Source organism: Lineus longissimus, chromosome 2 (assembly GCF_910592395.1).
Source record: "Lineus longissimus chromosome 2, tnLinLong1.2, whole genome shotgun sequence".
In the NCBI taxonomy this organism is placed as follows: Eukaryota; Metazoa; Nemertea; class Pilidiophora; order Heteronemertea; family Lineidae; genus Lineus; species Lineus longissimus.
This window is the reverse complement of record NC_088309.1, coordinates 23,713,142-23,726,703: the sequence shown is the minus strand read 5'-3', so window position 1 is coordinate 23,726,703 and position 13,562 is coordinate 23,713,142. Positions and strand designations below refer to the sequence as shown.

General features: G+C 40.2%; 4 protein-coding genes across 7 annotated transcripts; 1 reads left to right on the top strand and 3 right to left on the bottom strand.

The window, feature by feature from the left end:
* Window positions 1–84: 84 nt before the first annotated feature.
* On the bottom strand, window positions 85–1,349 carry LOC135483139 (uncharacterized). Its single transcript, XM_064763706.1, has 2 exons — window positions 1,058–1,349; window positions 85–718 (listed from the first exon to the last, which is right to left on the bottom strand). The coding sequence occupies exons 1-2, from the start codon at window positions 1,265–1,267 to the stop codon at window positions 620–622; spliced, it is 309 nt and encodes a 102-aa protein (XP_064619776.1). The 5' UTR covers window positions 1,268–1,349; the 3' UTR covers window positions 85–619.
* An 88-nt stretch (window positions 1,350–1,437) lies between these two features.
* On the bottom strand, window positions 1,438–3,994 carry LOC135483137 (leucine-rich repeat-containing protein 1-like). 4 transcript variants are annotated; one of them, XM_064763704.1, is made up of 3 exons: window positions 3,715–3,994; window positions 2,564–3,347; window positions 1,438–2,205 (listed from the first exon to the last, which is right to left on the bottom strand). In XM_064763704.1, exons 2-3 carry the CDS (start codon window positions 3,290–3,292, stop codon window positions 2,008–2,010), a joined length of 927 nt encoding a protein of 308 aa, XP_064619774.1. In that variant the 5' UTR covers window positions 3,293–3,347; window positions 3,715–3,994; the 3' UTR covers window positions 1,438–2,007. The 4 variants fall into 4 exon arrangements, with proteins under 4 accessions (XP_064619774.1, XP_064619772.1, XP_064619775.1 ...); XM_064763702.1 differs by having other exon boundaries at window positions 2,564–3,369; window positions 3,759–3,994; XM_064763705.1 differs by having other exon boundaries at window positions 2,663–3,369; window positions 3,759–3,994.
* Window positions 3,995–4,599: 605 nt separating this feature from the next.
* Window positions 4,600–6,737, top strand: LOC135483136 (TELO2-interacting protein 2-like). The gene is made up of 2 exons (XM_064763701.1): window positions 4,600–6,004; window positions 6,195–6,737. The coding sequence occupies exons 1-2, from the start codon at window positions 4,890–4,892 to the stop codon at window positions 6,682–6,684; spliced, it is 1,605 nt and encodes a 534-aa protein (XP_064619771.1). The 5' UTR covers window positions 4,600–4,889; the 3' UTR covers window positions 6,685–6,737.
* Window positions 6,738–7,628: 891 nt separating this feature from the next.
* On the bottom strand, window positions 7,629–12,677 carry LOC135483135 (malectin-B-like). Its single transcript, XM_064763700.1, has 4 exons — window positions 12,142–12,677; window positions 11,737–11,919; window positions 11,285–11,342; window positions 7,629–10,421 (listed from the first exon to the last, which is right to left on the bottom strand). Exons 1-4 carry the CDS (start codon window positions 12,496–12,498, stop codon window positions 10,183–10,185), a joined length of 837 nt encoding a protein of 278 aa, XP_064619770.1. The 5' UTR covers window positions 12,499–12,677; the 3' UTR covers window positions 7,629–10,182.
* Window positions 12,678–13,562: the final 885 nt, after the last annotated feature.

Sequence of the window (13,562 nt, the reverse complement as noted above, 5' to 3'; positions counted from 1 at the left end):
AAATCTCTGATCATAAACCGGTGAACAGAATGGCCGCTTGCTGTTCAATTTCTCGAAGTACAAGAAGAAATCAAACAATTCATAAGAACTTTTAAAAATTAATTCATAATCTTATATGTTCATATGCATTTTGAGACTAGTCTTGGAAGGAAAACTGTGTTGGCAAGAAGGCTACATGCAATTCTTAAAGGCACACAAAGTACAATGTGTTAATGGCAGAAACAGCCGACCAGTTGAATGTGAATCAGTAGTAATCAGTAAAAATATAAACATCTTGAATTATCATGGTCTCCATTTGGATTTGCCTCTTGGTCTCATGATCTGCCCTGAAAGAGCAGACCCAAAAAGGTTCATGGCTATAGCCATGCCATTTTTAGGCTATGGACCTCAATAAGACTGATTAAGTTTTGATTTTAACATTTAAATCACACATGACATGGTTCCTTCCCACAGTCGCTGTAGCTGGAAGTAACATAGAAGACTTATAAAATGCCAGACCAAAGCAGAGACTAGACTTTGTGAAGATACAGTCCATCCTTGAAGAAGCATTCAGAGACTTTTGCATAAAGTATAGTATGTTTATTTCTGTTCCCTGAAGCCATGCCTGGGCTCAGATCCCTCATGCTTTGACCATCTTCTGCAGTTCACCTGATGCTTTCATGCTCTTCATCTCCGAACCTCCTCCAACGAACTTCCCATCAATGAAAACCCTCGGAACCTGAAAAGAAAAAGAGATTATAGCCATTTCAACTTTAGCCCAGGACCACTGCCTTCGCCAATAACAGGGTTCAACACCATTATAGAGTAATTTCGGAGTCTTTAACAGAGTAGGCCCTGAAGACAATTTCGAGGAAGTTTGTTTGGGCGCTGACCAGTCAGGCTTTTTACCGTGAACAAAGGATCGCAGTGACTTAGCCTTATGGGACTGACCAAAGTCAGAAAGTGGGCTAGGATCTTCCAACATGTCCCGAGCGTTGTTTGGTTCCGATTCGTATTTGTCGAATTGACCTATCTGATTAGCTGCGACAGAGACTATCCGTCAGTACTTTCTACTTACCGTCCTGCCTCCTGTCATTTCCTTGAGGACATCCATAACGTCCTCACAATCAGGTCGGTTATCCAGTTCAAGGAGAAGGAAATCCGCACCAACATCTTTCAGGGCTTGTTTTGCCATTTTACAGTACGAACAATAGGTTTTTGAGAACACAACGACTTTTTTGGACGCAATTTGTGCGTTGACAAATGTTCTTGCCTCGGCCTTGCCCATTTTGACGAAGTAAATTAGGAGAAAAGGTGGACAGGTGTAACAGGAAGAAATGCAGTGTAATGTATTGCGAAATGTACACAGTTGTTGTAAATTTGTTAATTTCCAGTTGGGCCGTATCACACTCATTTCGGACTGTCTCTGGGTGATTACAACAAAGTCACAATGCAAAACAATGACATCCTTCCAACACAGAGATGAATTTATACTTTAGCGTTCGATATTAGAATACATTCCAGATATATCCCAACTGAAAGGGGTGCTGTTGTTTTCAGCATTCTATTATACAGAACACATTCCAGGGAAGAGGGGGGGGGGGGGGGGGTGAATATCACAACTCATTAGAATACAGCTTTTTAGACTAGAGTAGAACAAAATAAACACATCACAATCAACATCATAACTGACTGTGTGGGCAGCATCTTTCCGAGTCAAATGCATAGAACAGTATACATCCACAATGGACCAAAAGCAATTAAAAAATCTATTCATATCATCACTGTTTTGGTAAGCAAAACCAAAAGAACTTGGATCACCAGGGTTTAAAATGGCAAGATAAGAGCAATATATTCTACTGACTACATGTATAGGCCTACATCTATCTGCCCTAGAATCACTTTATCTCATGGGTCACGATGAACAACAACAGCTTAAACACTTCTCCTCAAACCCAAAATTAGAGCAGAAATCTTTCTTATAGCAATATAATAAACTTTGAGCAAATAATCATAGAATGTCTCATATCAGTGAAGAGTCTTTGGCGGTTCGAGTTTTTGTTCCCTCGGTGTCACAAACTGTGGTGGTCGTCTTTTGATTTCATCAATATCAGAATCCTTGTCACTTTCCTCCTCAGCCTTATCTCCCTCTGCAGGTATGGACATTTTTGTGGCCACGGCATCGCCCCCATCATAGTTGTCTCCGAGAAGAATGTGATTGAAAGCCTGAAACAAAGGGAAGGAAATTGACATTACCCAGCTTAACTTTCTGTATCAATCTAATCTCCTAGTCAGTTTTGTTTACTCTCAATTTCGGTTTTCAACAGCCTCTTAGCCTACCGTGTCTATTCCAGACATGCATCTTCACACCATAAACATTTTATTTCGTGCCAGTTACTAGAATCATTGTGGAAACATACGGCCGGATGACAAAAATGTACCTTCAAAACCAAGACCATTTGAATGCTTGCACATCAGAAATGGGTTGCACAAAACTGACTAAGCTGCAAGGCATCTTCACCTACACGTAGGTCTATGTCATAAATTTCAATATCAACATGGATACATGTGTACAGGTACATACCCTCCAATGTGTGGGCCGCTGCTTTATCACATTGTTTCGAAGATCCAGCTTGCTCAGATCTGCTAGTTCCAGAATCATGTCATCAGAGACGGACCTCACCTGGTTGTTCCTGGCACACACTGTGGCTAAATGCTTCAGTTCAGCCAAGCAACGAGGTACTTCTTGAAACTCATTTCCATCAATATTCAGATAAACCAAATCACATAAATTGTGAAAAGTCTTTGGAAGACAGAATAGTTTGTTCTCAGCAACACATAACCATTGTAAGCAGTGTAAATCACCAAGCTCCTCTGGTAAATCCCGGATGTTATTTTTACGGACACTAAGTTTTTCCAAATACTTTAAAGAGCCCATTGCAGGTGGAAGTGAACCCAACTGATTATCAACAACCCACAATTGTTTTAAGTTTACAAGCAATCCGATCTCCGATGGCAAGGTTCCCAATGGATTAGAGCTGACATTGAGATATGTGAGGTTTGTCAGAGTGCTGATGGCAGTTGGTAGCGTAGACAGCTGATTGTGGTCCAAAGTCAATTCTTCAAGACCTTGTAGTGAGGCCAACTCCACTGGTGGCATGAGTAGTCTATTGTTGTTTAGGTTTAGGTGAGTTAGATGATGTAACTTATCCAAGCTACTGGGCACCACTGATAGATTCCGGTGGCTGAGATTTAAAGAAGCAATCTTCTTGTCTAACGCCTCCTTGATGCTTCTCTCGCAATTGCCATCCATGGTCTGGTCTACCTTTCAATGATTGACTGTGCAAAGATTGTGGACTGAGATCTCTCTGAAAAACAAAGGTGACGGAACTGAAAAGAAATTGTGAAAATGAGAGCGATGAAAAATTTCTTATCATCTTGGAGCAAACTAACTATAGTGACCTGTATGTGACCAGTGGTGAGTGGCAGTGCATGGACTGAAACTCATAACACTGTCACTGTGACCGTCGTGACTGACACTGTCACCTCTCACAATCACATGGTCATGATGGTCAGTGATGGGCATGCCATGGGGGCCTCATGGGCATGGGCATGATGATGGGACGGATGCGATGGTCAAATCCCTGTGTGAAAAATGGACTACTTCTCATTCAGGAAAGGGTTGTACGCACTCAAGTGGTGTCAAGTATGAGCTATATGAATGAATAAGTTCACCTATCAAGTAAATTCAAATGAGAAGAACTTCTAGTAGTATTTACAGTCGATTTATCGTCTGCATTTGCAGAAATTTGGCATTTCGACCACCATTTTGAATCCAAGGACGCAAGTATGCAGATATTTGCCCCTTGAAAGGTAGATCTAAATCCCCGATATAGGTCATGTGGCAATATTTAAAAAAACCGCACTATTATTACTGTCAAAATACGTTGATTTTCCAATTGCGTTTCCAATTTTAATCACAGCAAACTCTGGTAACGTCACATACTCCTCCTCCTGAAACTGTCATGGCTGCGATGGTATCAGGCTGTTTCGCTGCATTGCCAGTTCGCTACCAGTCGTTTCGCTACATGTGGCGGTCGTTTCGTTACATGGTAGGTCGTTTCGCTACATGGGTGGAGTCGTTTCGCTACATGATGGGTACGGTCGTTTCGTTACATGGAGGACGTTTCGCTACATGGGTGGAGTCGTTTCGCGACATGGATGTAGGCAACCTCGCAGCCTCTGTCGCAATTGGTGACGTACAAACTTTTTTTGGAACGAACAGAACATTTCCGAGTTTTTGTTTCAAACTTTTGTCATGCACCCGCACACTTAGCCCGTTCAAACTGCATGCGGCAAAAATCAAATTTGGTTACTACGCCGTGAATAATAATGATGATGATGATGATGATGATTACCCGAAGACGAATCTGTAATTGTAATATACTCGAGCATTTTTTCCCTAAATTCACAACAGATATTTAGCCCGGAGTTTAGCACAAACTTGAAAAAATAATGACTCCACCCATGTAGCGAAACTACCTACGATGTAGCGAAATGACCTACATCCATGTCGCGAAACGACTCCACCCATGTAGCGAAACGTCCTCCATGTAACGAAACGACCGTACCCATCATGTAGCGAAACGACTCCACCCATGTAGCGAAACGACCTACCATGTAACGAAACGACCGCCACATGTAGCGAAACGACTGGTAGCGAACTGGCAATGTAGCGAAACGACAGTAAACCGGCTGCGATCATCATGCATGTCATGAGCAGGGCTGTCTGCTAAAAGTAGATTATTTTCTCCATATTTTGGCATCATACGACCAATTTCAAACACTCCAGAACATATTTTCGAATCAAAACTATAGAACACTTGCCGTAGTAACTTCTAGACTTGGAAATGGCCGACCTGACCAGTGCAGAGGAAGAAACGGAGTTGAAGGATCTGCTCAAAATGCTGAAAGAGGAACCAGGTTTTCTGCAATGCAAAAATTGGCCAACAGAAAAGGCGTTGAGAACTTTCAGGAGGTTGATGAGCACTGCAGAAAGTTGTGAAAAGATTAAAGTTGTGAAACAGTTGACTGATATTGTCCAGGAAAGGGATTGGGATGCTTTATTTCTCTCTGTGGAAGCCAAACATTGGGTGATTTTCATTTTAGATTTAGCGGAATGGACGCGGGTGAAGCAGTTCAAGAATAGGGAAGATCAGGAATACGGCAAGAGGGATTTCGAGGGTGCACAAGAAAGACTTTTACTGTTCTTGAGAATTATTGATACAGTACTTAAAAAGTTACACCTCTTCTGCACAGAAAAGTGTGTAACTTCAGTTTGTATGACCCATGAAAAAGAACGACAGGTGATTGATTCATATGAACTGATGCTAAAGGAAAGAACTGATTATGCCGAAGAGATTATAAAAGCTGCCATAGTTGATATCATGTTGATTTGTTTCACATCAATGGAACAAACTCTTTGGACAAAAAATGACTGTGTTGACTGTACAAAATCTGTCATGAAGGTTCTTCTGGAGATGACAGGGTGTCGGTTTGTAAAAGACATTCTGTGTGGAACGACTGAATACTTTGAATGTAAGCTGTTTCCTAAAGGCATATACAGTCAGTTGCTATCCAGAATGCAGCCGCACTTGACAAAGGAGCTTTGGAAAAGAAATCCTGCGACGACTGAAGCATTCTGTCAAAGTCTGCTTCATGTTCAAATGCCTGAACTTGGTGGATACCTTGATCATATTTTTCCTCTTGTCCTGCTCCTGATAGATGACTACATGACTACCAACAAGCTGATGGGTCTCAAATGTCTTGAACATCTTATCAAGAATACTAGTTCTGCTGAGCTGAAGTGGTATGGCCGTGTTGATGTCCTCTACGATGCACTTTTCCAACAGTTGTATTCCAAAGAAACTCCAGTGATTGAGATCACTTTGCCTTGTCTGTTGGCTGTTCTAAAGATCGCTGAAGTATCACCCTTAAAAACTGATCAACCAAGGGTGTATGGCAGGTTTGTCTTATTCTAAACTTCTGGTTTCCAGTTAGAACTAAGGCTTGGCTTGAGATAGCATTTTAACTTTGATTCCAAATCTGGCATATGGATTTAAGATTACTTTTTCATATGACGTTAAATGGGCTTTCACATAGTTAGTCTGCATTCGAAAGTCAGTAACATTGAAATCTAGCTTTCTCTCTTCCAGGTATGACAAAGTCTTCGTTCAAGTTTTGACAAATATGGAGATGGAAAACCTGTTGGTCCTGAGACAAGCTTACACCAAGTGCTTACCAAGCTTTTTGGAGGCAATGGGAATAACTGTTGTGCGTCACAGTAGGCGATTGCTTCGGGTCTTTGAGAGTTTCTTGGAACAATACGACAGTCAAGTAGAAACTGCTCAACAGAACATTCTGAAAACGATGATAGTATACATTCAAGAGACTTGGCCTCGAATATCCTGTCACTGTGAACAAATTCTGAAATGTGTTTTGAAATTTGTGTATGACATATCGGTGGATGAGACAATGACCTGTCAAGATGTTAAAGATGGCCTCCTAGCAGAGGCAACTAAGTGTCTCATTATCTTGAAACGGGCTTGCAGCAAAGAAGTTATGGAGCTTCTTGAACCAATGAAAGGTGACAATTTCAATGTGATCTTTGATGGATGTGTCAGAGAAATTCTTGAGTCACAATGAACTAAAAATGTCTTCCATGTAACTGAATTAAAACACCTTTCATCTGTGCGAAATATTCCATCTTGATTAAAAATTATACATTTCAAGTAAATTTTTGTATTTTTGGGTTGTTTTTCCTGGCTTCTAAAGCTGGATTGTCTGTTTCTCCTCGTGCATCAAGACAGGTTGACACAATCGTTCATTCATCCATGGTGGTGAATCCAGGCAGATTTTACAGCCTGATATGTTGTCACAAGGTTTCTGGGGACACCCTGAATAGGGAGCTCAGATGTCCCAGGAATAGTTCTCTACCAAGGATGAGACTGCTCTCTAATAAGTGTGAGATGAGGCCTAACTATGCAGGGTGTCTTAAAAGAACACGTTGTTCTCCACCAGTCCTGAATGAAGCGTTGGCTATTCAAAATATTACAAAGAAATGTAGGTTCAACAAGAACAAGATGTATTTGATGAAGAGTTCCCTATCCAGGGTGTCCCAGAAAACAGTAGGTTGTTCTCAAACAAGGAAGATATGTTCTCGATTAAGACCTAGTTAGAAGACAATAAGTTGCTCTCTGTATTACAAATCGCTTGGTTTTTCTCCAGGAAGGGTTAGATGGGGGAGGTTGTGACATTGAATCATTCCTGTTGTGGTCACATCCTACTGAAATCATCCCTGGCCTATCCAGACAGGTTGTGACCTTATAATGTCTCGTCTAGCCAGTCAGGATGCGACGTCCTGTCACTTCAGGTGTTTCCAGTTTGTGACAATCATCCCTGGTATCTCTTGATAGGTTTTTCTGAATAAATCATGTCGAATGTGACATAAAGACATCCATAAGGGGTCTTGACAGGAAGGTCATAATGAATCTCGAGACCTCCATGGGATGTACTCCAGAGCTCAGGCATGCTCCTCAGATATCCAAGTCATGCTTGGGGCTTTTCGGATATATCAAAGGGACTGCAGATTTCAATATTACAAAAACATTTATTAAAAAGATCTTCATAGAATCTTGAAGAATGACAACATGTACTCACACATAAGGTCAACAGAAGTAGAGAAGAGTTCAATAAAGACATACAAATGGAATTCAGTACTGTAAATTCTGTGAAATTTTCACAAGTGTTTTTATTGTTGCAAGTACACAATCAAATGTCATCTCTAAAGCTCCAGTACATTAACTATAAAACTCCTGACGCAAACACAGAATTCTGTCCACCACCAATTGAAAATAACAAGCACAACGAAAATTCACAGTTTACAGTACGTCAAACCAGGATATGTCTCGTCCCAAATTAGTAACTTCAATTCAACCCCTGTTACAAGACAGCATTTCTCAGTCCAGAGAGGTTTTTTTGATAGAGAGGTTCTACAGTGGAGTTATACATGTAGTATCAGATCTAGCTAACAACTAATCTAAGCTACCGCTTTTTAATGCTTCTTTTGTTTCCAGGCACCAGTCTTTTTAGATTCAATTAATCAGATTCGTAATCTGTTTTGCCACTAACATTGAAAAAGAATAGGTTTATTTATTGTTGTATACATTGCACATGCTTAAATGTAGTTAATTTAGAGAGCAATATTCATGTTATAAAAATATACATAATAAGGGCTGGATTATGATTTGATGGCACTATTGGTATTGAAGTTAAAATTCACTTCAAAATTAGATTGGCTTCAATACAATATCTTAGCCCTATGCAGAGTAACAAGAAGGTTTGGAAAACATGTTGTTTTTTTCATTTGAAAAGGGCAACTAGCTGGACAGTCAAAAATTAAGAGCTCGATATATCATAGTACATGTACATGTCCTTGTTCAAAGTGCTTAGTTATCCCAGTGTAACCGGGGATGTGTGCACTTTTTAACCTTTGAACTATTCCAGGAAAGAACTAGGTATGTGGCTCAGAAAAGGAATCGAACCCACAACCTCTTGATCAGGAGTACCGCAACCAAACCACAATGCCACATCCTTGAAAAATCGAGAACAAAGTGAACCTTTGACTCCAGGGCTGCAGAGCAATGCAATCTAATCCTTGCCTTGAAGCAACTTTTTTATAAGCATTAACAAACTCTTCTTACATGTATGGGGTACCAGCACAAAACCCTTTACTATCCCTGGTTTCAACACAGACAAAACACATCAAGACATGTATTAATAAAGTCTGCATTCTATACGAAATATAAACAGATTTTAGCCTCTTTCTAAATAGACAAATCGCACTCAATATGTCAATGATGAATAAACTTAGTACACATTTATATATTTAGTATATACAAAATAACTCATTCTGGAATGTTTTAAAAATCATCTTTTCATGCAGTCTATTCCACATTATCATTCCTACAATGAGGGAAAATACTTACATCTCAACGTCATCAGCAGTTGGCGATGTTGTGACGCTGTTCATATGGAGCTTAAAAAGGTACATGCCTCAATGCTCTATCTACATCGATTTAACAAAAGTTCCCTACCCCATTGCCCAAGCTTCCGATTCTGATCCAAGTCTCTGTATTTGAACACGTGGCAAGTGATACAATAGTTGAAATACGAACACTCACAGATTATCAGGATGCTGTGTTCCCCAGTTTACTACATTGTGCATGAAGTGTTATGCCAGAAATAGTACTGATGTCGTGCTGATATCAATGCTTGACACTGCTCTAGTTGCAATATTTCAGTTTGTGTTTTTTTGCATTTGTACATGTAGCCTGCAGATGATGAGTGCTGACCAATGAATTATGGCATTGCGAGATATGAAACAAAGTATTATAAGTGGGGTTGGCAGCATCTTGACCTGCAATGTTTTATCCCGATAGTGGTGATGCAAACGCACGAGAGTCAGGATGGGTTGGCAGTGGTAATACTGTTCATCATATCAAGCTAAACCCTACCACCAATATTTTAACGAATAAAGCACTCGTTTATGCACATTTCTGGAGAGTCTAGGGACCACCGCCAGACCTTTCAATTTATTTCTCAGTACAAAACAGAGCACTGAGCTTCTTACAAAGTTTGTTCTACTTATTTTCCTAATACTAATAGATATATTTAGACTTGGGATGGAAAATCAGGGCATTAGGACCCTATTCTGGTGATTTCAAGTGCAGAAAATATCGGTCAGGAATGAAAAAAATTTCTCGAAAATTCTCAAATAATATCCCATGCTGGTGGATATACTGAGCAAACAAACCATAGTTTCCAGCACACATAATATCTTGTGCCAAAATGAAGACCAGGAAAAATACAGTGGTTACCCAAATGCAGGCAGCAAAATTCATTTCAAAAGGGCACAGCAGGTTTTGGCCAAAAAGGGCACTTTTGCCAGTTTTGAGAAAAAGGTCACACTTCAAATGAAAACTAAAAAAGAAAAATTTAACTTTTAGAAGAAGAATCACAAGGGCACCAAGGCTTTTGCCTGTTACCCCTGTGAATTTCGAGCCCTGCAAATGAGGGTAGAGAAATGCAGCAAGCACTTGGAAGGTGTGACTAAAGGGTAAGAAAGATCTAACTCTTCTCGTGTTATAATTTACAAAGACAGAAAACTAAAGGAACAAATGCGCCAATTGCTACAAAAAGTGGTAACATCATGCTAGATGTATCGTCAGCCGCGTAAGGATCTTGAATCGGTGGGCCCGAGGTTTTCCGCTTTTTCTTTGGTTTGTCATCTTTATCATCATCAATCTCCTCTTCTTCACGTTCCTGTTCGGGTATCTCCGGCCCTTTTTCCATTCCTGGTAATGGTCCTAATTTTGGGATATCTGAAATAAGAGGAAGATAATAAGCAAACAAGTGTTAACTAGTCCAAAGGGGAAACCCCAGGAAAAAGGGTTTAAATCCAAGTGGACGCCTTGAGGAGACAGAGTAACCACTTCACCTACTCTGGTCAACCTTACTTTTGCAGGGGGTTATTTTGCTCCCCCAAGATATCGTTTTATACTTAAAAGAGTTAAAGTGGGATCCACAAACAACTGGTATACTATAAGGACAGCGGTCTGCAATAGCCAGAGCACAACTGCCGCTAAATATCAATAATATAACAGCATATGGTAATTGAACAATACTAGAGTCAGGATCCAGCAAGAGCCAATCAATAATGCAACTCTCTTGAGAATTACCACGCCATCATCACACATTGATTCGGTCTCAGTAATATTGATTAAAATGACTCTTCCTGATTCCACAACTATGTGTCTAGACATAAACGACTGACTTTGTAGGCTACCTGCTTTTATCACAGATGCCATTCAGTTCAATTTTAAAACTGCTGAAAATCAAAATTATTTCCTTTTCCCACACTGACTTGGGTCGGTCTCTGACCTTACATTACAACAGCCGTCCGTAGAATACATTCTTAAAGCTTGACCTTATCCCAGATGTGACCAGTTTCCTGTCAGACAATTGCAACGGACAACAAAGGCTGTTTCTCTGACAAACTTTTCTGAATATACACTTCCGCAACAGCTGTCACTTATTCCTGAGTGTCTCTGTCAAGAGCTGCTCTATTAACTGCCCATGCAGCTGCATGCTCCATAAGCTTCACTTCATGAGTATCTCCTGACATGCCCGAGAGCAGAAAGTGGTGACCAGAGCTACACATTTGCATAATTACGTCTATGCTTACCATCTGGTGTTCCTCTCACAACATACAATGCATTAATTTTGGGATTATCTCTCTCTCCCTGGAATAAATCAATAATGAGATAAAACATGAAAACTTTGTATGAAGTTACAGGTACATTGTACACATAGGCCTATATGTATGTATAACGTAAAATTATTGACCTACAACAAGTTGCTTTTTGACCTAATTTTAAAATTCACATTGGAAGGGGGAGTAGAATTAAACTAGTTTATAGAACTTTATTCACCTGACAGCTAAACTGACTACGGGAAGTGGGAATTGAATACACCATCAGTCAAGGTAAATTTGAGGACACAAATTCAGCTGAGTAAACAAAATGATGAAGTACAAGCAGGACTGGTACAACTGGTATGAATATCTCCTTAAAAGTATGATTTTTTCGGCACACAATATATCTAGTAACTATTGTATCAGTGCCTAACAACACTTACTTTAATAAATTCTACCGGTATTTTTCCATTGACAAATTGGGATGTCTCTCCATTTACTTTAACTTTTCCATTCTTGACGCTGATTCCAATTATTTCATCATGGGCAGCTCCTCGACCAACTTTACCATAGATATCAATATTTTCAACGACAGTGTGCTGTTTATTGACGACAACATCAAATACCTACAACAAAGACGGATTAGGAAGATTAAGAAGGTATGATAAATTTGATGGATCAGATTATGTTACATTTGTAGGATAGGGTTCCTTTCTAGATCAACGCCTCAATCTCGTATAGTAGGCTTAATCATATAATCTTTGGACCAGGATTGGTTGAAAATGACAATTATTAGTACAAACAAATACAACAGATAAATACAGGACATCAAGGCAGAGGAAATGTACCTTTTGGTTCATGGCAGTAAACCACACTTCGCTAAATTTCAGAACGAGCGCATAATCTCCATCGTCATCAATCGGAATGTCGTAGCCGAATGTTGAAGTGTGATATCGTTCGGTTTGGTATAAAATCTGGTCCTGCGGAACAACTCGCTGGATCTGGAGATTTTTACCATAATCAGAAGGAATGCCCACAGTCAAGTAATCTTTTTGGTAATGGATTCCATGGATGTCTGTGTGTGCTTCCCCACCACAATTTACAGCCCAAATTACCTCTCCCAGACCGCTCGCACGGACAAGAATTGATAAAAAGCAGATAAGCACTAGAAAGTACTTGTATTCAAAATTAATTTTCAGCACCATACTGGCGTACTTTTGCCAGATTCACGGAGTTTGCACCGTTTTACCGGCTAAATTTTCAGATATCTGCAATGTGTAAAAACCGGAAGTGACGAATACGCTTTGCTGTGGTCTCACCAGCCAGTTTTCCATACATCACGGTAGTTTCACCGAATGTCCCTAGATGACACCACTACATATTCCGCGACTGAGGCTTGGCCGTATACATCATTCTTTGGGCACCAAACTTCAACTGAATATTTTTGGGGCACAGTCTTTTGATCAATAGCACCTTTATTAACAACAAAATAGATTGACATCAAAATAAATACACATTCGCTTAGTGAATTTTCAAGAAAATTGATAGAAACGTTTACAGGGGTAAGAATGGCCCTAATGGTGTATGGCCCTGAAGCTCAGGGCCCAGTTGTTGAACTAATTTTGTCACTAACGCCAAGTTAAGTTAACGCCAGCGTTAGTGACAAAACTTGTTTTCAACAACCGGGCCCAGGACCTCACAGGCGTGGTATTATAGTCAGGGAGCCGGAGCCCGTAGCATGCCTAGTTAAGGTGTGCTAGTGTAGGATGCCCCCTATCAATCACACCAACCACGACCCCCTTGGATCTCGTTTTTCCCGCCATTGTCATTTTAAAACGAACAAATAGGGCAAATTGGGATTTCGGGCGTGGCTGTGACTAAAAATGCGAGTTGTTTATTGTAGCAACTGGAATGGCATGTTAGTGCAGGATGCCCCTATCAGTCACCTCACACCAACCACGAATATAGAAATTCCTTATTGAAAACCAAATTCACCATCCCACAGTAAAACCTCATTCATAGGCAAGGTCTAAGAGAAAAACTTATTCATGGGCGAGGTCTTTATAGAAAACCTAACTCACTGGTGGGGTCTCATAGGAAAACCTTATTCACGGAAGAGATCTTATAGAAATACATTGTACCCCATTCGAGGCTTGATCTTATGGAAAACCTCATTGACAGGCAAGAAGAACCTCATTCACAGGCGAAGTTTTGAGAAAAACCTCATTCACAGGAATGGAACGTACGGAAAAACCTCATTCACAGGCGA

Excerpts from the sequence above, each read along its gene's own strand:
- LOC135483139 (XM_064763706.1), bottom strand. The coding sequence starts at position 1,267 with ATGGGCAAGGCCGAGGCAAGAACATTTGTCAACGCACAAATTGCGTCC. Across the intron at positions 719-1,057 it reads AAATGACAGGAGGCAGGACG|GTTCCGAGGGTTTTCATTGA; the intron begins GTAAGTAGAAAG and ends TTTTCTTTTCAG.
- LOC135483136 (XM_064763701.1), top strand. The coding sequence starts at position 4,890 with ATGGCCGACCTGACCAGTGCAGAGGAAGAAACGGAGTTGAAGGATCTG. Across the intron at positions 6,005-6,194 it reads CAACCAAGGGTGTATGGCAG|GTATGACAAAGTCTTCGTTC; the intron begins GTTTGTCTTATT and ends TCTCTCTTCCAG.
- LOC135483137 (XM_064763704.1), bottom strand. The coding sequence starts at position 3,292 with ATGGATGGCAATTGCGAGAGAAGCATCAAGGAGGCGTTAGACAAGAAG. Across the intron at positions 2,206-2,563 it reads AGCGGCCCACACATTGGAGG|GCTTTCAATCACATTCTTCT; the intron begins GTATGTACCTGT and ends CCTTTGTTTCAG.
- LOC135483135 (XM_064763700.1), bottom strand. The coding sequence starts at position 12,498 with ATGGTGCTGAAAATTAATTTTGAATACAAGTACTTTCTAGTGCTTATC. Across the intron at positions 11,920-12,141 it reads TTACTGCCATGAACCAAAAG|GTATTTGATGTTGTCGTCAA; the intron begins GTACATTTCCTC and ends TCTTTGTTGTAG. Across the intron at positions 10,422-11,284 it reads TGTGAGAGGAACACCAGATG|ATATCCCAAAATTAGGACCA; the intron begins GTAAGCATAGAC and ends CTCTTATTTCAG.